Source organism: Microcaecilia unicolor, chromosome 12, assembly GCF_901765095.1.
Source record: "Microcaecilia unicolor chromosome 12, aMicUni1.1, whole genome shotgun sequence".
Taxonomy (NCBI): domain Eukaryota; kingdom Metazoa; phylum Chordata; class Amphibia; order Gymnophiona; family Siphonopidae; genus Microcaecilia; species Microcaecilia unicolor.
In genome coordinates, this window is record NC_044042.1 from 20611623 (window position 1) to 20636413 (window position 24791).

Consider the following 24791-nt stretch of genomic DNA (forward strand, 5'->3'; position numbering starts at 1 on the left):
TTAGACAGTCTCCCCTTCCTGTATATATAAAGTTCTACTGGGGTCCACTACACAGTCTCTATCATCGAGATATATATATATATATGTATTTTCCCTTTACTTTTCTATTCTTACGTTATCCATACATCGGTTACCACATAGTAGTTTATATAAGTTATGCCGCCTACTGATATGTCCGTCTAGAGACCACTCTAATTGACCACGATACATCATTATGCTGTTATTTTCCAACGCCAACTCTTACGTCACCATCTTTTGGTGCCATTATTTTTATTTAAAAGACAAGTGTAAAGCCGCCCCACTTACTTTGGCGTTTATCCCGTGTGACCGATGCCGTTACTACAGGAGATTCACGAAAGTATTGTCTTTTGTGACAGACGACGCTCACTTAAAAATCATATTTTCTTTATTTTGATAATGTTTAGATAACGCATTGACGGCGTCTTTATTTATATTACTTAAATTGCTGGTGGACTAGGAATTGCCATGCTCCAGGTGTATAACACTTCAGGCAGTAGATTTAATTGAACTTTGCATTCTACTGCGATACACCTTAATACTTTAATAACAGCTATATATTCTCGAATTAGATTGTGAACGATATGCACTTTATTAGTCCTTAAGACTCCAGCTCTGCCATTCACTACAACTTATGTTTGTACCATCACAACTAAATCACGAAATGACTTTACGTTTCTTCTTATATAGTTATGTGGAGTATATGTTGGTTTTCGTTTTGAGACGTGACACCTCTAGTCTCTGTTTCCAGCACATAATAACTGTGTGTGGCACATTTATCGATGATCACGATGTTGTTAATATAAGACTCACCTTTTATTGAGACTCGACATTCTGCATTCAAAGATACCGCACCTAGTAGATCTCCTTTCAGCTCCCGTTGATATTTCCCTTCTCTCCATAGGATTTGAATTTCATAATTACATTTCGGAAAGAATACCCTCTAATTCTCTTCTTTCAATGTATTAGATTTATGATGATTGATGTTCTGAATGTCTTTACCCATTACTTGGATGTTATATCTTTCAATTCACGAAATTTGAATATATTTTTTCAAGTAATTATTTTGGAATGTATTTTAAGTTTGTACGAAGTGATTTCTTATTATATACTTTTAACATGTTTATTTCTACGTTTATTTTATCAAATATGGCACAGCAATGTCAACTCAGATCTATATGTTGATTTATTATTCATCATTATTGGATATGGATGTTTATTTACACACATATATATGTGGTTGGTTTATGATTGTTGTTCCTGAATATTTTTACCCATTTTATAGATGTCTTTTTTATGTATGTTCTTTATATATATATATATTTATTTATTTATTTACATACATATACTGTCCAAGTATCTCCTAAATCATTTGGTAATGTCTCCTTTATGCAGACCTCTCATGGTGATGCTTTGTATGATTATATTGTTAGTTTTTAATATTGTTTCTATTTTTTAATTTCATGTTTTCGTTACTATATATTTTATTATTAGACCCCTGAGGCAGGCGTTGTTGACGCTGAAACACGGCCCGTGTCGGGTCATTCACTAATAAAGGACTCCTGTTGTCTCAGTCTTGAAGGCCCAGTTGTGCTTTTTGTGTCTGTATACTTTTTTTGTATGCTGTATTACCCTCTCTATTTGCTCTACAATGAGACTGAATGACATGCAAGGAAGTATAAAGAACCAAACACCAGGACAAGTGCAAACGTTTGTCAGACCTTAAATTTTATCTCCTTTTTTTTCTGTGTATAGACACAGCCAAGCTCCATGAAGAGGAAAACGAAGACAAGATTTTGGAAACTGCCAAGAAAAATACCAACAAAAAGGGGAAAGAAAAGAAATCCAAGAAGGTGAAAGCAGTGCCCAGTTGAAGGTTCTTCCTGTGGGAAGAGTAGGAATGGGAACTAATGCTAACTGGTACAGCAGCACTGCCTCCCAGTGGTCAACCCTAGATTTTGAAGAGATAAGTCTTTCATGTGTTAGCTCAAGACTTTTTTGTACGAATCAGAAAATGGGCTCTCTTAAAATCAAAGAGCCTTATAAACAAAAACAGTTCAAGTGCTGTGTAACAAAGTCAAAGTGATCAATTATTTGTTAGCTCAAGGGGATCATAAGAAGACTGTCCTATACCAGTGTTAACATAGTAACATAGTAGATGACGGCAGAAAAAGACCTGCACGGTCCATCCAGTCTGCCCAACAAGATAATAAGGGACACTTTCAAAACCATCTTCCTGGGTAAATAGGGGTATGCAGGTGGGGGGGGCAAAATGTTTCAGTTTATGTTCTGGGGAAGAATATATTTAGTTTCTTATTGCTGTTGTTGCTTTATTTAACATATGCTAAATAGTTTTACTAGGTATTACCCCCCTGTTTAGTAGTTGCACTAACGGCTGCCATGCGCTAATGCCAACACAACCCAATCACTTTGAGAGGCCCTTTTATTAAGGTGCAATATGAAGGGTCCTGCGCAGGTAAAAAAGGCTGAAAATAGCCATGGCCATGTGGTAAGATTGCGCTTACTACGTGGGTCATGCGAGGGAGAGCACTTACCGCCAGGGGCATAGCCAGACTTCGCCGGGAGGAGGGTCCTGAGCCCGAGGTGAGGGGCACATTTTAGCCCCCCCCCCGGCACAGCCGACCCCCCCCCCACCATTGGCAAACCTCCCCCCGCCGCCACCACCACCACCAACAACAACAACTTTGACTCCCCCCCCTGCCGATGACCCTCTCAACCCCCCCTCCCGCCGCCAACCATCCCCCGCCGCCGCTGTAGCCTACCTTTGCTGGCGGGGGTTGAGTCCCCTGCCAGCAAAGGTAGCCAACGGTGTGTAACCAGGGTACCTCTCTTGTGCAGCCAAGGATAGAACAATCTCCTCCAGCCACAGGCTCCTGGTACAATGAAGAAATAGATGTCCATCAGTAACTTCAATCTTAAGGACTTTTATTCCATGCAGGTTTCTAGTACACAGTTCCAACAGCAGCATAGCACTTACCAGGGTTCAATACAGGCTTACAGGCTCCAGTCTAGGCTCTTTATCCAGTGCACAATAAACAGTAATTCAATTCCCAAGACAAACAGTTCTTTCAGTTCATCATCCCAGGTCAGTCACCAAGCAGCATTTTCTACCTTCTATCCTCTTTACCTTCAGGAGAGTTCAATATTTTAGGGACTCCTTCTACCCAATTCAATACTTTTGGGACTTCCTCTCACCCAAGGAATCTCAGCCTGCTTCAGTACTTTAGGGACCTCCCTGCCCAAGGATTTTCAGCCTGCAACTGCTTCTCTCCTTCTGCTTCTGACTCCTGAACTGAACTCCCCCCTGGGACTCCTTCCCACCTGCCTAATCAATCCCTGACTTCAGCTACCACCACCAATCATTCTCCTTCCGTTAGCTTCCTCACACCCAAACCAGCTGAGTTAAGCATTAGACTAATGAGACCAATGATGAGCTCCTGCACACAGGGTTTCCTAACTCTCTTTCCGCCTAGTGGCAGCCACGCTATACAACCTGCCAGCTTACACCCATGTCTTCCCCGATTGCAGCTAGGAGTCCAGTCCGGGTTCTTCATCTCACCCTCTGGCTCCTTGCCTGCAATGCCTTCTGGGACTTGTATTTCAGACTGAAACTGCCTTAACCCAACTATCCTGGAGGGGACTTTATCACAGGTGACGGCGGTGGGTTGGCGGCGGGAGAGGGGTTGAGAGGGTCGTCAGCAGGGGAGTCCAGGGCCAAATCTATGGGGGCCCAGGCCCCCGTGGTCCCATGTAGCTACACCACTGCTTACCGCCACCCATTGAGGTAGCAGTAAGGGCTCCCATGCTAACCCGGATGGGCTGTGTTGGTACTGTCACGCAGCAGCCACTAGCGTGGCTTAGTAAACAGGGGGGACCATTTTAATGCACGATAAAACCATTTAGAAATTGACAAACATCTGAAACTTGCCTTCTCTCAGGGGCCTTTTTACAAAGCGACGGTAAGCCCAACGCAGGCTTACCGCACGCTAATCTGGAGCTACTTCTGGCCCAACGCGGGTGCCAGCGCTAGTTCCAGCCCCAGCACCCGCCATTTCCCACACTGGAGAAAATAGGGCTGTATTTTTTAGCACGACGCTAACCCGGTGGTAATCAGGCAGTACCGTGCGCTACCTAGTTACCGCTGGGTTAGCATGAGTTCTCCCCCTCGCATGGCCATGCAGTAAGAGCAATCTTACTGCACGGCCATGGCTATATTCAGCCTTTTTTTACCCGTTGTGTTAAAAAGGGCCACGGTACGTGGCAAAAACAGCCCCCCACAGCTTGGTAAAAGGACCCCTTACTCCAGCGAAAAGTAAACATGTCTTCCACAGCATTTATACTTTTAGCCAGGCTGCAAAAAAAAAACTTGTGTTTAACTGTGGTGTGCACATTGTGTTTCCAAACAATTTTCTATTGCTGTTTCATCTGTCCACTTCCCCCTTATAAATTTAGCATAAGGTTTTACCAATGGATAGGGAGAATGTTTAAAAAGTGCCCCATGCTTCATAATAATCATTGTATTTTCAAATTTAAACAACCATCCTTTAAAATTAAGATGCTAAAAGAAATTAAATATCCCCTATTTTGAAATTCTGTTGTTCCTGGACTCACAAGCGTCTTACCTTATTTCTCCATTTGTAAAAGAACGTTTACAGACAAACTGTTCACTGAACCAGATGCCTGTGCGCTTGTGTTGTGTCTATTATGCCCTGATGGAATGGTGAGTGTATCATTCTTCTCTGAGCAGTATCCTTTCATCTTGTGTCTGCAGAAGGAAGAAAGGTCTCCCTCGCCTGTAATCGAGGTAGATAATTTGGAAGACTTTGTCCTACGGCCAGCTCCTCAAGGAGTAACCATTAAGTGTCGGGTCACTAGGGACAAAAAGGGCATGGACCGAGGTCTGTACCCTACTTACTATGTTCACTTGGACAATGACAAAAAGGTTAGTAGGGTTACGTAGCCCAAAAATGTTCATTTTGTTTCATTTCCTATGTCATTTATAGGAATTTTCATTTATTTTGTTTTTTTTTGTTTGTTTTTTTTTTTTTTTTGCTTTACCGGCAATGTCGTAAATAGTGTGCACTTTTGAAAAAGACACAACTTATTCACAGTAAGGGTAACAATAGTAAGGATCTATCCATGTAAGGATGTGAGTTTATGTTTTGGAGAATTTCTTTTAATTTTTGTCATGTGCTATTTCACTTTTATTTTCTATATAAGATTTTATATGATGTATTCTTTAAATGTAACTCTAATTTATTTCTTTTTGTTTATGTTTATATTGTAAGACACATTGAACCTGAGTTCCACTTGGACTAATGTGGGATAGAAATGCCATAAATAAACAAATAAATACATCAATAAATCAATAACATGATATTTCATTTAGCGCATGCTATGTTGTGTTATCTATTTAATGTTTAGTATGTGCTAAATGAAATAATTCCTGCTAAAAATGAAATAAGTTCACTAAAACAAAAAAATACAGAAAAAAATGAAAAAAAAAATACAAATGTTTTCTCCACCCAGTAGTTACTAAACTGTATTAAGGGAATAAAAGAATATTTTTGGCTTTCAACCTGCATTAAATTACAAAATTGTGCATTATTTTATTGTAGTACATAACAATAAGATGCAGATTACATAATAATAAGTACGTAAGTACATAAGTATTGCCATACTGGGAAAGACCAAAGGTCCATCAGCATCCTGTTTCCAACAGTGGCCAATCCAGGTCACAAGTACCTGGCAGAAAAACAAAGAATAGCAACATTGCATGTAGAACCCCAAAGAGTAGCAAGATTCTAGAATTCTAAAGAACAACAAGATTCCATGCAGAATTTCAAAGTGTATAGCAACATTCCATTCAGAACCCTAAAGAGTAGCAAGATTCCATTCAGAATCCTAAGTACATAAGTGTTGCCATATTGGGAAAAGACCAAAGGTCCATGAAGCCCAGCATCCTGTTTCCAACAGTGGCCAATCCAGGTCACAAATACCCGGCAAGATCCCAAAAACATTTTATACTGCTTTTCCCAGAACTAGTGGATTTTCCCCAAGTCCATTTAATAATGGTCTATGGACTTTTCCTTTAGGAAGCTATCCAAACCCTTTTTAAACTCTGCTAAGCTAACTGCCTTTACCACATTCTCTGGCAATGAATTCTAGAGTTTAATTACACATTGAGTGAAAAAACTTTTCTCCGATTAGTTTTAAATTTACTACATTGTAGCTTCATTGCATGCCCCCTAGTCCTAGTATTTTTGGAAAGCGTAAACAGACGCTTCACATCTACTCGTTCCACTCCACTCATTATTTTATAGACCTCTATCATATCTCCCCTCAGCTGCCGTTTCTCCAAGCTGCTTTAGCCTTTCTTCATAGGGAAGTTGTCCCATCCCCTTTATCATTTTTGGGCTCATATTGAAAGCAATGGAAGTAAAACCCAGACTGGCTCAATCTGTCCTCCTTTTTCTGGAGCCATATAGTAACCCTAACAAGGAGCAACAGTGGGATTTGAACCAGCTACCTTGGGATAATGAGATTGGTGCTCTAACCACTAGGCTACTCCTCCACTCCTTATACAGCCAATTTCCTGCAATGAGTTGGTACATTTGTAACTATCAGCTCAGTCAGCTCAGCTGAGAGTTATTATACCTGGTGAAATGCTGGATAATTATTTTGGAATCTTTGCTGCATTTTGTGGTCATGTCTGTAAAGCACTGTGGGGATGGAAGATGCTTTTCTATCCCTATAAAAGTGACTGTATTCTCTATGCTTGGGAAACTCTGAAAGGAAACATTCCTGCACTAGATTTTATGTAAAAATACTGGGATCAATATTCCAAGAGATTTAAATGACCAGGAGAGGCTTCTGGCCATTTAAATCAGCTAGTTTGTGGGCAGTATCGGGACAGAATTAGGGCAGAGTGGAAACTTAGGCTTCTTTTACAAAGCCACGCTAGCGATTCCTGCTCGGCAAATGAAAGGAGGCCCGTAGGAATTGAATAGGCTTCCTCTCATTTGCCACACTGAGACTCAGCAGCGTGGCTTTATAAAAGAGGGCCTTAGCCCATTAGTGGCAATTTTCAGTCTGGTAACCTGCAAAGTAACTGCATAAAGGGGTCCTTTTACTAAGTTGCGCTAACAGATTCGGCACATGCTAACAATTAGCATGCCCTAAATGCTAAGAAGCCCATTTTATACCTAAGGGCAGGGCCGCCGAGAGACAAAGTTGGACCCAGGGCACAGGGGCATAGCCAGACTTCGGAGGGAAGGGGGTCCAGAGCCCGAGGTGAGAGGGCACATTTTAGCCACCGCCAACCCTCCCCCTCCGCCACCCCCTCTCGGCAGCCCTACCTATGAGCTTCTTAGCATTTATCCCCAGATTCTCTATAGCTTGACCAAAATTCCATGTGCAAATCCAGGTATATTCTGCATTTGCACACACAATTTAATTAGTTAACAAGCCAGTCAACACGGATAATTGCCACTTAACAAGTAATTATTGACACTAATTGGCTTTAATTAGAATTTAGGCACACGACATACTAGACGTATTCTATAAAGTGGTGCACATAAATTCTAAGGCATGCAGCCAAAAAGGAGGCGTGGTTTATAGAATGCACCTAGGCGGAAATTTTGTTTCTGCGCTGATTTCTCAGGTGCTGTATATAGAATCTAGCCCTTAGTACGCACTAATCATTAGGGCACAATAAATCCATTAGAGTAAAAGAACCCCTAAGTCAAAACAGCAGAACAGCTTGTCCTAACTTTATTCAGTGAGTTAACCAGAGCCACCAGTCTGAATGTCAGCCAGTGTTAAGTTAACTTCCAAGTTGGCGGTCATACCCAAATATTCAGTGCCTGGAGCCAGAATATCCAGAGTTAGTTCATCCCATGGCTTGAAGTGGTTTGCCAGCCACCTACCGCCACGGAGTGGATATCGGGCCCACTATGAAATAAATTTAATTAAATTCTAGGAGGTATAAGAAAGTTGAAGTCATTTTCATATGCAGGTATTTTTAAAACTCACAAACCATTGACTACCTGCTTTCTCCTGAAGGTCTTTCTTCTGGCTGGAAGAAAACGGAAGAAGAGTAGGACCTCGAATTACCTGATCTCTGTTGACGCCACTGACCTCTCCAGGGGAGGGGAAAACTTCATTGGGAAAGTCAGGTAACGGCTTGTTATGAGGCTGACTGGATCAAAGAATGACGGGGAAAGGAGGATATTGTCTGTGATTGAATGGGGGCAGGACTGGATTTAAGCAATATAGGCAATTGCCTAGGAACCAAGTTTTGAAGGCACCAAAAAGGTGGGTTTTTTAAAAATGTACCCCTCTCCCCCACCACACTCTCCAGGGAGTATCCAGCCCTGGTGCTTTCTGAATGCTAGATTCTTAAATCCAGTCCTAAATAGTAGAGTGAAAACGTTAAATGTTATATTTATTTATTTCATTTGTATTCCACATTTTCCCGCATAGCAGTAGGCTCAATGTGGCTTTCAGGTTCCGGAGAGGAAAGAACCGACTCCGGGAACATATACAGAGTGGAAAATAGCATTTGTATAGCATTTATCTAACCCTACTACTACTAATCGATTCTCTAGGACCGCTAGACAGTGCTGTACAAATACAGCCACGTGACAGTCCCTTCCTGGTAGAGCTTACAATCCAGTCAAATGTACAGGACAAGAAAGAGTTTGGTAATTTCATTTGTTAAGAAAATGGTTAAAACCAGCAAGGTTGTGATCAGGAAAAAAAAAACCCAGCGTTAAGCACGAAGAAATCCATGTATCCCTGGAGAAAGCAAGTGCATAGAAATTGAATACTAAGTTGGTTCCCTCTCCCATGGATTAGCTGAACAGATCGCTCACTGTATAAGAGCCCAGAGTCATTAAAGCCCAGATTTCTACCTCAAACCTGAGTGTGAAGCAAGCTTTGTGGTTAGACATGGGATGGTGGGTCGGGTGTAAATTAAACAGGGGATTCTGTAGGCTCATCAACCCAAGACAGTAGTAAACAAAGAAAGGGAAATGGGACTTGATATACTGCCTTTCTGAGGTTTTTACAACTATGTTCAAAGCGGCTTACATATATTCAGGTACTTATTTTGTACCAGGGGCAATGAAGGGTTAAGCAACTTGCCCAGAGTCACAAGGAGCTGCAGTGGGAATCGAACTCAGTTCCCCAGGATCAAAGTCCACTGCACTAACCACTAGGCTACTCCTCCACTCATTCCACCAGTAAGAGCCAACCTCATCAGTGGTGTCACAATGGCTTGATTGCCTGATACTTGGCTCACTTCTGATATTGTGATGTCATAAGGGAAAGGGAAATGGGACTTGAGATACCCCCTTTCTGAGGTTTTTGCAACTACATTCAAAGCGGTTTACATATATTCAGGTACTTATTTTGTACCAGGGGCAATGGAGGGTTAAGTGACTTGCCCAGAGTCACAAGGAGCTGCAGTGGGAATCAAACTCAATTCCCCAGGATCAAAGTCCACTGCACTAACCACTAGGCTACTCCAAAGAAACAAAACAAACAAAAAAAAACCTATCCCAGATAAAGTGTGTTAGGAAGCACTTTATCTTTTCCTGTTGCCATCTCCCATGTTAAGATGAATCAGGTATTCATCGTCCCCACCCCACACCCAGTGCTTTTAACAAGACTTCTCTTTACAACAACCCATTCTGCATGCTTTGCTTCCCTCTACTGCACCAGCAGCTCTCCACAGGATCCTGCAAATAGGGTTAAATGCATTTACCAATCTGCTCACTGACTTATGCAATAAAACCTAATCTGCCCAATAAGGGCCTTTTGTGATAAGACCTTATCATTAAAAAGTTCTAAAAAGACAGTAGCACAATCACACTGCAAGTGTCTTCAAATACGTAAATGAAGGAATATCACCTGCAAGTGAGGCTTTAGTGTGTGCAGTAGTAAATAGCATGGTATATTCCTCTATGCACTCCGTAAGGCCTAAAATGGATCAGGAGTTAGTTATACTATGCGCACAAAAGCCTACAAGGGCCAAGACCAGATCCCCTATGCTAGCTGAGTCAGTCTGAAAATGCTAGATAGCACAGGAAAGTTCTTCCTTCCACAAATTTCAATGATCCCATCTGTCCTCGGGAATGCCCCCACCCCTTCATTTATTGATTTATTTACCGCCTTTTTGAGGGAATTCACTCAAGGCGGTGTACAGTAAGAATAGATCAAACATGAGCAGGAGGCAATTAGAGCAGTAAAAATATTCGAACAACAATACAAAGTATGGCATGGTATACTACTTTCAATGACAACACAATATGTACTAGAACATTACAATTGGTAGTGAAGGGTAAGGCAAAGTTGTAACATATAAGATGAGTAAGAAAATAGGAAGAATTAGAAAGTAAGGTGATGGATTTGAAGAAAGTTACACGTGAGGTCAGAGAGATGGTTAAATATTATCTCAGCTAGGGTAGGAGTGGATAAACATGTCCCGCTGCAGTATGTGCAGCCCGAGTCAATCCTTGTGTGTGTGAGTGAGACTAACAAGTTAGTTACTTCTTCCATTAAAGGCTTGGTTGAAGAGCCAAGCTTTCACCTGCTTCCTGAAGTAGAGGTAGTCTTGTGTTAAGCGGAGCCTTTCAGGCAATGCATTCCAGATTGTGGGGGCTACTCTGGAGAAGGCTAGCTTGCGGGTATCACATCGCGTAATGTCTTTTGGAGAGGGTGTAATTAGTGAAAGTCCTTCATTAGTGTTATGCATCCCTTTTCCACGTAGAATCATCCCAAGCTACCTTGAACCCTACCTTACTACGAAGTCTCCCTCTTCCTCTTCCTAAAGACTGATCCAAAGTCACTCCTCCTGAATGAGAAGTTTGCTCGCCATGAGCAAGAGAGACATCAGGATCCTCCTGCCACATGGATGCAGCTCACTCAATGATGCCACCAAGCAGGCCTTCCACCAAGAGGCTTCATGGCATGGACTTCCCACTTGCAAATGTATAAACCGCAATCATCAGTGTCTCTTGCTCACTGTTTCTTCAAGACATTATACATATTTAAGACACCTGTTTCTGGATCTTGGCATCAGGCTTTTGCAGCACTGGATTTCAGCTCTGACTTAGCTTCTCCCTTTTTTTGTCTCTTTCATATTAGATCAAACATAATGGGAACAAAGTTTACGGTTTTCAATAATGGTGCGAATCCCGACAAAGCCAATGCGAACTGGTCCAATGTCCGGCAGGAGCTGGCTGCTGTTGCATATGTACGTAAACAAACATGAGTCACTTTTCTTCCCAACAGGTCCATGTTCATTGCCCGCATATATTACAAAAGCCCATTCTTTAACTGGGCACCTGCAGTTCCACATGCCTTGTGTGTACAAGTGCACTACTCACCATTCTCTAAGACAGCGTTTGACTGCAAGGGAATGTACACCTGGGCGGAGCATGAGAAGGGCATGGGGCACATCTCCAACTTATGCGTGGCTGCTCTGGGCAATACAAGTCCAGGTGAAAACGTTCAAGTGCTCATTAGGGATGTATGTTTCTTTTTTTGAGTATAGGTGAAGGACTATGCCTCTGTTGGCAGTTGAGGACGTCCAAAATGTGGATGTTTCTGTGAGAAGGATGTCCATGCCTCCTACACCCCCTTTATTTATTAATTTGGATTTTGGATCACAAGTAGCAGCAGTGGGATTTGACCTGGCCACCTCTGGATTGCAAGACCAGTTCTCTAACAACTAAGCCACTCCTCTACTCCACTCTCTTGAAATTTGTGAGGGGGGGCAGTTGAGGACGTCCAAAATGTTTGAAAGAAGGACTTCCACACCTTCATTATGCCTCCGCTGACACACACATACCTCCCCCCCCCCCCAACAGGGACCTGCATACTGCCCCTGCCACAGGGCTGGCCAAATTTTAAGGGAGTGGACAGGAGTGGCTTAGTGAGTTAGAGGGTTGGTCTTGTAATCCAGAGGTAGCTGGTTCAAATCCCACTGCTTCTACTTGTAATCCAAATAAATAAACAAAGGGGGTGTCAGAGGCATAGCAAAGGCATGGACATCCTTCTCACAGAAACATCCACATTTTGGACATCCTCAACTGCAGTTGCAGGGACGGAGGCATAGCGAAGGACATCCTTCACCCATACTCCAAGAAAAACAAAAGTTATTTTTTTCAGGGTGGGAGGTGGTTAATGACCACTGGAGAAGTAAGGGGAGGTCATCCCCAATTCCCTCCGGTGGTCATCTGGTCATTTAGGGCACATTTTTGTGGCTTGGTCGTAAAAAAAAAAAAGGACCAAGTAAAGTTGGCCAAGTGTTCGTCAGGGACGCCCTTCTTTTTTCCATTATCGCTTGAAGACACCCATCTGTTAGGCATGCCCTAGTACCGCCTTCACTATGCCTCCAACACGCCCCCAGGAACTTTGGTCATCCCTGCGACGGGATGTAGTTGAGGACGCCCAAAATCGGCTTTCGATTATGCTGATTTGGGCGGCCCTGAGAGAAGGACGCCCATCTCCCGATTTGTGTCGAAAGATGGGCGCCCTTCTCTTTCGAAAATAAGCCTGATAGTATACTGCTTACAATGTCAACACAATATGTAATAGAACATTTTCATTGTGATTTTCTATCATGAATTCAAGTTATTTTCTTTTTTTTGTTTGTTTTTAATTTTTAGTTTTAACAATTTTATTGATGACAAGTCAAAAGCAGTCGCATTGACCAGAGAAACGTACAAATGTTAAAACATCAAAACATACATTATAAGAATCAGTATAAGAAAGTATGTCATCAAAAGTTTTTTTTTTGTTTATAAGTATTTTAATCCCTTATATCCCATCCCTAATCCCCTTCCTCCTATTGTCCATACCCCACCCTCCATAACTCATAAACTATCGTCCCCTTCCCCCCCATCACGATCACTATCCTCTCCATAAATCATCCCGTCACCACTATTCATCTCCCATAAGCAACATTGTTTTACATTTTTAATTGTGCACCACTGTGATTTCTTGTGAACTTTGGTGGTAATGTATAATCAGGTTTAATAAACTATAACTATCCTGTAAACCTGATCGTTCACAGCCCTTGAAGACTGGGGAGTGAATATCACTGAACAGAAGACCCTTAGCAGCCCATCACCCACAGAGCAATAGCAGACAATTAATACTGTGTACGATAAATAGATTATAATTCTCTGTTACTGGAGGAGAAGCAAAATGCCCTAACAAAGGACAGAAGCCTCAGTGGGAATTGTATTTGTCTTGTACTTCCTTGGTTTGAAAGTGGGAAAATCTGATTGCTGTTCTGAAATTTCCGACAATCGTTCATTGCTCTACTTTCATTTCTGTTTGTTTCAGGAGACAAATGTTTTGGGCTTCAAGGGCCCTCGTAAAATGACTGTGTTAATTCCAGGGATGAACTCAGACAACGAGAGAGTGCCCATCCGTCCCCACAATGTAAGTCGGAGTCCGCAGCATCATGGCCCCTCTCGGCCATGCTGCACTCCATAAACATCTCGTCAATACAAGGTGAAGTAATTCAATTTAATTTAAAATAGCATTTGTATCCCACTCTGAATTGGGTCATAATATAACATTTCTCAGTTCTACAGGTACAATATTACAAATAGACCATCCAGCTTATAATTGAAAAAGAAAACCGCCTATATTGCGACCCAAATCGGGAGATAGACGTTTATCTCACAAAAACGAATAAAGCGGTATAATCGAAAGCCGAATTTGGACGTTTTCAACTGCACTCCGTCACGGATGCAGACAAAATTGATGGGGGTGTGTCAAAGGCGTGGTGAAGGCGGAACTGGGGCGTGGTTATCGGCCGATCAGAGATAGGCGCCTTTCGCCGATAATGGAAAAAAAAAATATGCGTTTTTAGCGAGAATTTAGGGCACTGTTCCTGGACCCTGTTTTTCCACGAATAGGGCCCCAAAAGTGCCCTAAATGACCAGATGACCACTGGAGGGAGTCGGGGATGACCTCCCCTGACTCCCCCAGTGGTCACAAACCCCCTCCCACCACAACAATATGCCGTTTCACAACTTTTTATTTTCACCCTCAAATGTCATACCCACCTCCCTGGCAGCAGTATGCAGGTCACTGGAGCAGTTATTAGGGGGTGCAGTGGACGTCAGGCAGGTAGACCCAGGCCCATCCCCCCCCCTACCTGTTACACTTGTGCTGGTAAATGGGAGCCCTCCACACCGCCCCCCAAACCCACTGTACCCACATATAGGTGCCCCCCTTCACCCCTTAGGGCTATAGTAATGGTGTAGACTTGTGGGTGGTGGGTTTTGAGGGGGATTTGGGGGGCTCAACACACAAGGGAAGGGTGCTATGCACCTGGGAGCTCTTTTACCTTTTTTTTTTTTTTTTTTTTTTTAAAGTGCCCCCTAGGGTGCCCGGTTGGTGTCCTGGCATGTGAGGGGGACCAGTGCACTACGACTCCTGGCCCCTCCCACGAACAAATGCCTTGGATTTATTCGTTTTTGAGCTGGGCGCTTTCATTTTTCATTATCGCTGAAAAACAAAAACGCCTAGCTCACAAATTGTCGAATAAAACATGGACGTCTATTTTTTCCCAAAATACGGTTCGGTCCGCCCCTTCACGGACCCGTTCTTGGAGATAAACGCCCATGGAGATAGACGTTTTCGTTCGATTATGCCCCTCCATGTGATGTAATCAAAACTGGATGCTCCATATAAACACGTCACCCACACACACACATATACAGTAAGAACACTTTCATTTGGAAAGCTCGTCACTGTTGGAATCAATCCACATACAAGTTTATCTTTTTTTTAAAGATATATTCAACATTTTGTACCCCTGAGGCAAGCATAAGTTGAAACAAGGTCATCTCGGGTTTTAATCCTTTTAATTGAGTATACATTAAAGAGTAGATATCCAGCCAGTGGCGGCCAGCATTTTTTTCAAATGGTTGACCGCCATGGGCAGAAAATACCCCAAATATTCAATGCCAGCACATGTCCAGCCCCCAGCACTGAATAACCAGGGCTAATTCTTCAGAGACCACATAAGTATATCTGCACTGGTACCACAAGGCTGCCGCTAGAGGTCATGGCAGCCATTTTAGGGAGGCAGCCACAATGGGCGGGAACATGTGGGCGTCGCTCCAGCCCATTTTCCCACTGGACCATTAGGGAAATGGAAAGGCAAATCTGCAACCATGGGGGAGGGACTGCCTGTTCCAGGGGATGGGGGAGGGAGGGGGATCCAATGGGGAGCTCTTAGTATACTTCTGGGGATAGGCGGGAGGTGGAGTGGGCATCAAAAGGGGGGGGTCTTGCATAGCATTTGGGAGGGAGGGAGGGGTATCAGGGTGATTCCGGATGTCTTGGGGAGGAAGGGGGATGGCATCACTTCAGGCTACGACCCGGAGATTAACCAGGCACCAGCTGATATTCAAACTGCTGCCTGGGTTGTCTCTGCTGGAAAAAGCTGTGACAGCTTTTTTTTCTGTCCTAACTTTATGTGGTTGCTCAGCTTTAACCAGCTTTCGTTTGAGTCAGTGTACTGTTTGCCTTGCCAGGACGGTGATGGGCTGCTGATACGATGGCAAAATAAGAAAATGGACGACATGATTGAGCTGCAAAACAAAGCACCGGTATGGAACGATGAAACACAGTCATATGTCCTGAACTTCCACGGTAGGGTGACACATGCCTCAGTCAAGAATTTCCAGATCGTGCACATCAGCGATCGTAAGTCAAGAAATGTTCAAGGCGTGGAAATGGGTGCATGTGCCATATGTACCAAGAACAGAATGTTGGAACATTGCAATACATCAGTGGTATAGCCAGACCTGACATATTTTGGTAGGCCCGCAAATAAAATGGGTGGGCCTTCCAAAACTCCCCCCTCTCCCTTTTTGTCCTGCATCTCTCTCTCTCTTCTGCCTCCAGATCCAGCATATGCACCCTTTCCCCGGTATACCTCGGCATCTTCGCGGGTAGCAGCAGGCTTCCCTCTGCACATTCCGCCAGAGAGGAAACAGGAAGTGAAGTAAGCGAAGAGGGGATGTGACAGAGGGAAGTCTGTGGGGCTGATGCAGGCAGTGGACGTGGATGGCTGCTACCACTCGTCAACATGCTGAAGTAGATCGGGGAGGGGCAGAGTTGCCAGGCCACAGGTGGTGGTGGTGGTGGGGGGGGGGGGGGGAGCAAATGCTGGATCTGGGAGTGGGAGAGAGGAGAGGGAGGTGGCTGCAGCTGCAGATGAACTTTTTTGGTGGGCCACACAGGGCGGGCCTGTGCCCACCAAGGCCTACCCAGACCCACCCGTATCTGCACCACTGCAATGCATAGATAATGAAGCCAGTTTCAAAGTCATTCCCACTAGTAAAGCAGTTTTGCTTTGTTTTGTTGTACACATAGGTGGATATACCGGACTTACAACTTGATTTTTCTCTTTTGTCCCTGACGCAGGTGCTGTGCTGCCCGAAACACGTTGGGAGTTTTGTAAAAAATTGATTTTGAAGTCTGAAAATAGACACCTGCTGTGACCACTCCTGTTTGGATTTAAATAACACAAATTTGGAGTGTTTAGATACCTTTACTGCTCTTTTATTCTCTGCATTCAATTTGCAGATGGGTTTTGCCTCTTTTTTTTTCTGTGGCAGAAGGAATTGGTTTAGAATGCTATTCTATAAAGGGCATTCTGGGTTGAGCACCTGTGCCCATTCTCGTGCCCAAAGTTGGGTGCCAGCTGAAATCTGGTGTAAATGCCAGCATCCAATTCCTGGCATTTTGGCATGGAAATGGGGCAATTCTGTAACCCTGAATGCGACTTTTTGGAATACCCCTGCCCCTTCCTGGCCACACCCCCTTTTGAATTACATGCTAGGATATTTAGGCATGCGGGGTTATAAAATAGCATGACGAGTGAATGTCATAATTTTAGACAATTTGCTGGGGGGTTTTTGTATTTTTCCCCTTTGTAGCATGATTGGAGCAGTGGGCTGAGAACCAGGGAAACCCAATTCAAATCCCACTGTGGCTCCTTTTAATCTTGGCACCTAACCTTCATTACGCCAAGTACAAACTTAAACTACAGTGGTGGAAATAAGTATTTGATCCCTTGCTGATTTTGTAAGTTTGCCCACTGACAAAGACATGAGCAGCCCATAATTGAAGGGTAGGTTATTAGTAACAGTGAGAGATAGCACATCACAAATTAAATCCGGAAAATCACATTGTGGAAAGTATATGAATTTATTTGCATTCTGCAGAGGGAAATAAGTATTTAATCCCTCTGGCAAACAAGACCTAATACTTGGTGGCAAAACCCTTGTTGGCAAGCACAGCGGTCAGACGTCTTCTGTAGTTGATGATGAGGTTTGCACACATGTCAGGAGGAATTTTGGTCCACTCCTCTTTGCAGATCATCTCTAAATCATTAAGACTTCTGGGCTGTCGCTTGGCAACTCGCAGCTTCAGCTCCCTCCATAAGTTTTCAATGGGATTAAGGTCTGGTGACTGGCTAGGCCACTCCATGACCCTAATGTGCTTCTTCCTGAGCCACTCCTTTGTTGCCTTGGCTGTATGTTTTGGGTCATTGTCGTGCTGGAAGACCCAGCCACGACCCATTTTTAAGGCCCTGGCGGAGGGAAGGAGGTTGTCACTCAGAATTGTACGGTACATGGCCCCATCCATTCTCCCATTGATGCGGTGAAGTAGTCCTGTGCCCTTAGCAGAGAAACATCCCCAAAACATAACATTTCCACCTCCATGCTTGACAGTGGGGACGGTGTTCTTTGGGTCATAGGCAGCATTTCTCTTCCTCCAAACACGGCGAGTTGAGTTCATGCCAAAGAGCTCAATTTTTGTCTCATCTGACCACAGCACCTTCTCCCAATCACTCTCGGCATCATCCAGGTGTTCACTGGCAAACTTCAGACGGGCCGTCACATGTGCCTTCCGGAGCAGGGGGACCTTGCGGGCACTGCAGGATTGCAATCCGTTATGTCGTAATGTGTTACCAATGGTTTTTGTGGTGACAGTGGTCCCAGCTGCCTTGAGATCATTGACAAGTTCCCCCCTTGTAGTTGTAGGCTGATTTCTAACCTTCCTCATGATCAAGGATACCCCACGAGGTGAGATTTTGCGTGGAGCCCCAGATCTTTGTCGATTGACAGTCATTTTGTACTTCTTCCATTTTCTTACTATGGCACCAACAGTTGTCTCCTTCTCGCCCAGCGTCTTACTGATGGTTTTGTAGCCCATTCCAGCCTTGTGCAGGTGTATGATCTTGTCCCTGACATCCTTAGACAGCTCCTTGCTCTTGGCCATTTTGTAGAGGTTAGAGTCTGACTGATTCACTGAGTCTGTGGACAGGTGTCTTTCATACAGGTGACCATTGCCGACAGCTGTCTGTCATGCAGGTAACGAGTTGATTTGGAGCATCTACCTGGTCTGTAGGGGCCAGATCTCTTACTGGTTGGTGGGGGATCAAATACTTATTTCCCTCTGCAGAATGCAAATAAATTCATATACTTTCCACAATGTGATTTTCCGGATTTAATTTGTGATGTGCTATCTCTCACTGTTACCAATAACCTACCCTTCAATTATGGGCTGCTCATGTCTTTGTCAGTGGGCAAACTTACAAAATCAGCAAGGGATCAAATACTTATTTCCACCACTGTATATGCCCTCCAGGGATGGGAAAATACCCACTGTACCTGAATGTACCTCGCCTTGTACTGCAACAGAAAAAGGCATGAGCTAAATTCAAAAAATTATCATACTGTGCCTTATAAATGCGTGGGATAAACATAAAGGAATCCTGCTCAGAAGGAAGGGATCCCCAGAAGCATAGCCGGTGGTGGGAGGCATGGCTGGTGGTTGGGAGGTGGGGATAGTGCTGGGCAGACTTATACGGTCTGTGCCAGAGCCCATGGTGGGAGGCAGGGCTGGTGGTTGGGAGGCGGGGATAGTGCTGGGCAGACTTATACGGTCTGTGCCCTGAAAAAGACAGGTACAAATCAAGGTAAGGTATATACAAAAAATGGCACATGTGGGTTTATCTTGTTGGGCAGACTGGGTGGACCCTGCAGGTCTTTTTCTGCTGTCATCTACTATGTTACTATGTTACTATGAGTGTGCAAATCCCAATTATTGTCAATTAACTGCAATAATTGATGGTTACCATCAATTAATAGCCAGTTGATGGCTCATCTAATTAAGATGCACGCGCATCTTATATCTGCGCTCAGTAGAATCCGGGGGGGGGGGGGGGGGGGGTCACTGTGTAATTAAACTTTGGAATTAATTTCCAGAGAATGTGGTAAAAGCAGTTAGCTTAGCAGGGTTTTAAAATAGGTTTGAACAAGTTCCTAAAAGACAAGTCCATAAGCCATTGTCAAAATGGGCTCAGGCACACATTCACTGCTTATTCCTGGGATAAGTAGCATAAAATATGTTTTACTCTTTTCGGATCTTGCCAAGTGCTTGTGACCTGGATTAGTCACTGTTGGAAACAGGATATGGGCTTGATGGACCTTCAGTCTGTTCCAGTATGGCGATGTTTACGCCAGTGGCGTACCAAGGGGGGGGGGCGGTGGGGGCAGTCCGCCCCGGGTGCACGCCCCTGGGGGGGTGCCGCGCGCCGGTCAGCGTCGTTGGTTTCCATGCTCCCTCTGCCCCGGAACAGGTTATTTCCTGTTCCGGAGCAGAGGGAGCATGGAAACCAACGACTCTGACTGGCGCGCGGCACCCCCCCCCCCCCCCCCAGCAGCATGCACCCGGGGGGGGGTTCTTTCGCCGGGGTGGAGGGTGTCGCGCTGCATGGGGGGGGGCGCTGCACCAGGGGGTCGGGGCGCATCGGCGATCCGCCCCGGGTGTCAGCGCCCCTTGGAACGCCACTGGTTTACGCTCTTATGTACTTGCATGTAGCTTTTTCAGTAGTAGTACAAGGTGAGTTACATTCAGGTACACTGGGTATTTCCCTGTCCCTGAAGGGTTTACAGTCTAAGTTGTACCTGAGCAATGGAGGATTAAGTGACTTGCCCAAAGTTTAGTGAGATTTGAATGCTGGCTTCCCTGATTCTCATTCTGCTGTTCTCCTCGCTAGGCTACTCCTCCACACTCCTCCACCATTATCATAGGCTGACACTGGTAGGAGCTACAAAGGCTGTCAAGAGGGGTCAATTTCTTTGCAAAATGAAAACAAAGCACATAGCAAACAGCAGTACAATTGCAATGTTTTCTGTGGGCAGTGCTGCTGGTCTGGCAGGGTGCCAGGTGAGGTGCTGAAGACAGAAGATTGAATGGGGGAAGGGATCCCACCTGCTCTGTAAGTTGCCTAAGAAAATGGTTGAATGTCATCTGGGCCTCTCCTGACAAGTTTCAGCCCCACCTTCATCAGTCACATCACTTTGTCTCTCTGACATTTCAGCTAGCAGCCCCAGGCCTCTTCAAGTTTGGCAAGCCCATGCTGCAGAACTGTCCCAAAGAATTGCTAGTTAAACATGTGACCTGTTCCTTTAGATAAGATCAGTCTTTCAAGTGAAAAACACGCAGTTTCAAGAAGCAACGTTACTTAATTGCAGGGCCCAAGTTTGAAGTTTCTTTTCATTCTTGTTCATCTAGTTCCTGAATAGCAGGATTTTAAGAAGATTTCTCTCCGTCCCCAGAGAGGTTCTTGGACTTTATTTCAGAAGCTTAGATCCTAAGATGTTGATATTCAAAAGATTAACTTCAGAAAAGATGTGGTGGAATTAGAAAAGGTACAGAGAAGGGCAACGAAAATGATAAAGGGGATGGGACAACTTCCCTATGAGGAAAGGCTAAAACGGCTAGGGCTCTTCAGCTTGGACAAAAGGCGGCTGAGGGGAGATATGATAGAGGTCTATAAAATAATGAGTGGAGTTGAACGGGTAGATGTGAAGCGTCTGTTCACGCTTTCCAAAAATACTAGGACTAGGGGGCATGCGATGAAGCTAAAATGTAGTAAATTTAAAACAAATCGGAGAAACTTTTTTCTTCACTCAACGTGTAATTAAACTCTGGAATTCGTTGCCAGAGAATGTGGTAAAGGCGGTTAGCTTAGCGGAATTAAAAAGGTTTGGACGGCTTCCTAAAGGAAAAGTCCATAGACCATTATTAAATGGACTTGGGGAAAATCCACTATTTCTGGGATAAGCAGTATAAAATGTTTGTACTTTTTTGGGATCTTGCCAGGTATTTGTGGCCTGGATTGGCCACTGTTAGAAACAGGATGCTGGGCTTGCTGGACCTTTGGTCTTTCTCAGTATGGCAATACTTATGTACTTATGTAGACAAATGTTGTCCAGTTAACAAGATTTGTGTGGTTAATAAGAGATGGTGCTTTGGTATATCTGGCACCCTAAGCAAACTTTCAGCCATCCCCTCCCCCTCCCCCCCCGACCAATTTTTTTAAGGTGTTACGGGCCTTCCTAACAATCATGATCACCCCAATGCCACCCTTCTCAGAATAATGTGTAAAATGGATTGGTATAATTACTGCCTGCTTTTTCTTTCCATTTGTCTGGTTTCTAGGATCTATTATTTTACTTTGGCTATAGCTGCTCATTGACACCCCCCAGAAATTGTTGTCCTAGGTGACTGCTTCGTCTTTCCTAATGGTAGGGCAGGCCCTGTATCTGGCAAAACTTAACTGGGTAAGTTGGACTGCTGAAATAACTGTCCTATATTTATCTGGTTACATTTATCCAGATAACTTTCCGCAATCACTTATCCATTTAAGTCTTCCAGTTATGCAGGTAAAGTTTTCCCTGATAATTTTAGCCTGGGTGTTAACCTGCTGAATATCACTCCCCTCCCTCCCCCCAAACAATACATTCCATAGAATCTATTATTTGGGAGGGTAGCTGAGCAACCCTCCCAAATAATTCTTTCTATGGAAAGGTCTTCTGAAAGCATGAATTATGATGTCATATTTCATCCGGACTTGGAATGCCCTGACACAGAACAACCAGGTTGGGTGGGAAGTTTCTGAAATGTAGGGTTATCAATAGAAATCAAACAAAATAAAACATGGAAAAGAAAATAAGATGATACCTTTTTTATTGGACATAACTTAATACATTTCTTGATTAGCTTTCGAAGGTTGCCCTTCTTCGTCAGATCGAAAGCTAATCAAGAAATGTATTAAGTTATGTCCAATAAAAAAGGTATCATCTTATTTTCTTTTCCATGTTTTATTTTGTTTGATTTCTATTGATAACCTTAAGAGTGGACTAACACGGCTACCACACTCCTCTACTGAAATGTAGGGAAATGGACACTGTGATGATATTAAAGCCACTTCACGTACAGGAGATCCCTGGGTTGGATATTTACAATCCCATGGTCTGCTAACACATGGGTTTCTCATCCAGACAGTACAAAATTCCTTGAAGGCCTACTAAATGTTTATGCCAATGGGCATTGTCTAGGCTAGGAAAGGTGAAACCACCACAATCACAGCTCCCTTTGTACCAATGATGAGCTCCTGGAAGCTGGAATGGAGCCAACCTCTTAAAGGCTAACCACAGATATATTTAGTCCAGTGGACGGCTCCATGTAAATTTCAACAGATAATTTAATTGAATTTTGCATAGACATTTCTAGTTCATTTTACCTCACAGCTCCAGGTGGATCACAAATAATGAGCGTTTAACAAACAGTAACAACAATTCAGTTGATCTAAATCAACACATCATAAAAAAATCAAGTTTAAATTAACATTAATGACACATGAAATGCCACCCTCTGATAGAACCAATCCCATTAAATACTCCTTCAAACAACATTTCAGAAAGTTGCATTTCATCCCAACATTACCCCTCCCTCCCCCCAATCCCTTGGAAGTAACAATGATCTTATCAAGTTAAAGAAAAACAAACAAACAAAAAAATAGTGGATATCCAGGGGCACTGGCCTGTATCATGCAAATGCAGTCGTTTTTGTCACATTTCAGGATGGGTGAGCCCTTGGGCCATGACCAAGCACCAATGGTCTGGAGGTTCCCAGTTGACGGCAGGCAAGTCACTGCAAGTAGAGGCTCATGGGTGGCTCTGAAAAGAGCCCTTGGGGACAGACCGGCAAAACTGGGACCTGGGATTGGCTAAGAAAAGAGCCCTTGGGGGGCAGGCCTGCAGTGCATGGGACCTGGGGGATGGCTCTGAAAAAAGCCCTTAGGGGCATTCCAGGCAGAACCGGGCCCTGGAAGTGAAGCAGGAGCCAGGGCTGGAGACAGGAGTGCTAAGGCAAGCAGGATGACTTGCTGCGAAGGCAAGGCAGAGAGGGCTCAGCTGCCTTAAATGGCTCCAACTGGGTGATGCTATCAAGAGGCACAGGGCTCCACTTCTAACTGCTGACCCTTTAAAGTATCTTCTTCAGCGCATGTGTGCGCTTAAGCGAGCTGGCTCCTGATGGTCGGTTGTGACGGCCTGAACGCTAGGCTGAAGGGTACCACGAGGCACAAGAGATGGATGTACAAATGGTCTACCAGGATGGGGATACCTCTGAACCCCAAAGATAATGTGGGGTGGTCCCTTGGAAGAATAAGATGAGTTGGGTGGAGGGCCCCAATTCACAGGTGAAGGGGTACCGTATTGGCTCTAATATGCCCTTGAATACTCCCTTATATTGATGAGACTGGAATAGCCATAGGATGTTCCTGGGTAGGAATGTTGTAGTGCCAGATGAAGGGCCTAGCAATGAATTCCCCTCTGCCCACTCCAGAACTGATGAAGGCCTCTGTACTAGCTGATGTTTGGTCTAATTCTAGAGATGAGGGGGCAAGAAATTGCATGCGGAGAATTCAAAGGAACCTAGTTAGGCCAGACAGTTTCCCGACTTCTTAGGGCATCTGAGAGCTCAGTGACCTTTCTCCCCACAATACAGACACAACTTCAGAGACTGGTGTTGAAAGAGGGGAGTGGTCTAGTTGCATAGGCTCCCCCAAGTTGGAAGGAGAGGGAGTCTTGTTAGGCACCCGCAGGGACTGCTGGAAGGTAGGCGCCAGACGAATCATTCTACGGGAGGATAGTCGTTCCCAAGTCCACGCCTGAAAACGAATATCCACTTGATTGCAGAGGCAGATGAGGTCATCTAGGAATAAAGAAAGATCCTCTCCAGCCAGCTCATCCTGAGGTGCCCCACCTCCAATAATGGTTTGATACAACTGAGGGTTCTCAGATTATTAAAGATCTTTTGATAACAATAAATAATATTTGAGAGAGAGAGAGAGAGAAAATACGCTTTGAGGTTCCAAGAGTTCCATTTTTGCTCAACATGGCATCTGCCTGAAGGATTCTAATTCAGACAGGTAGCTCCAGGCTACGAGTTGACAAGTTACTGGTGGCCTGTTGGTCTGTCTCAGTAACACCCGATCCCCTTTTTGTCTTCCAGCTGACTACATTGTAATGCAGTTTGGTCGTGTGGCAGATGACACTTTCACCATGGACTACAGTTACCCAATGTGTACTATGCAGGCGTTTGCCATCGCCCTGTCCAGCTTTGATGGGAAGCTGGCTTGTGAATAGCACCCCTGAGGAACTGGTAATACAGTGCAAGGGGTCTCCTGGACCAACATACTCGGCACTAGTTGTGGTACCTTTTGCCTGTGCCAGGAGCCAAGAATGCAGCAGAAGGATGAAACACGCAGTGGAAACAGAACTGAGCAGCGATCCTTCACCCGAGTGCTGATTCTGGCTCTGTTCCTGACCCTGTATGGCCACAGGGGT

The 24791-nt window shown here is 44.2% G+C and overlaps 1 protein-coding gene across 1 annotated transcript in view; it reads left to right on the plus strand.

The window, feature by feature from the left end:
• TULP1 (TUB like protein 1) overlaps positions 1-24590 on the plus strand; it is a 44713-nt gene extending 20123 nt beyond the window's left edge. The window contains exons 6-12 of the mRNA XM_030221656.1: positions 1797-1871; positions 4811-4981; positions 8104-8216; positions 11191-11299; positions 13399-13497; positions 15609-15780; positions 24457-24590. Coding sequence (XP_030077516.1) covers positions 1797-1871; positions 4811-4981; positions 8104-8216; positions 11191-11299; positions 13399-13497; positions 15609-15780; positions 24457-24590 — 873 coding nt within the window. The remainder of the gene's footprint in view (positions 1-1796; positions 1872-4810; positions 4982-8103; positions 8217-11190; positions 11300-13398; positions 13498-15608; positions 15781-24456) is intronic.
• The last annotated feature ends 201 nt before the right edge of the window (positions 24591-24791 follow it).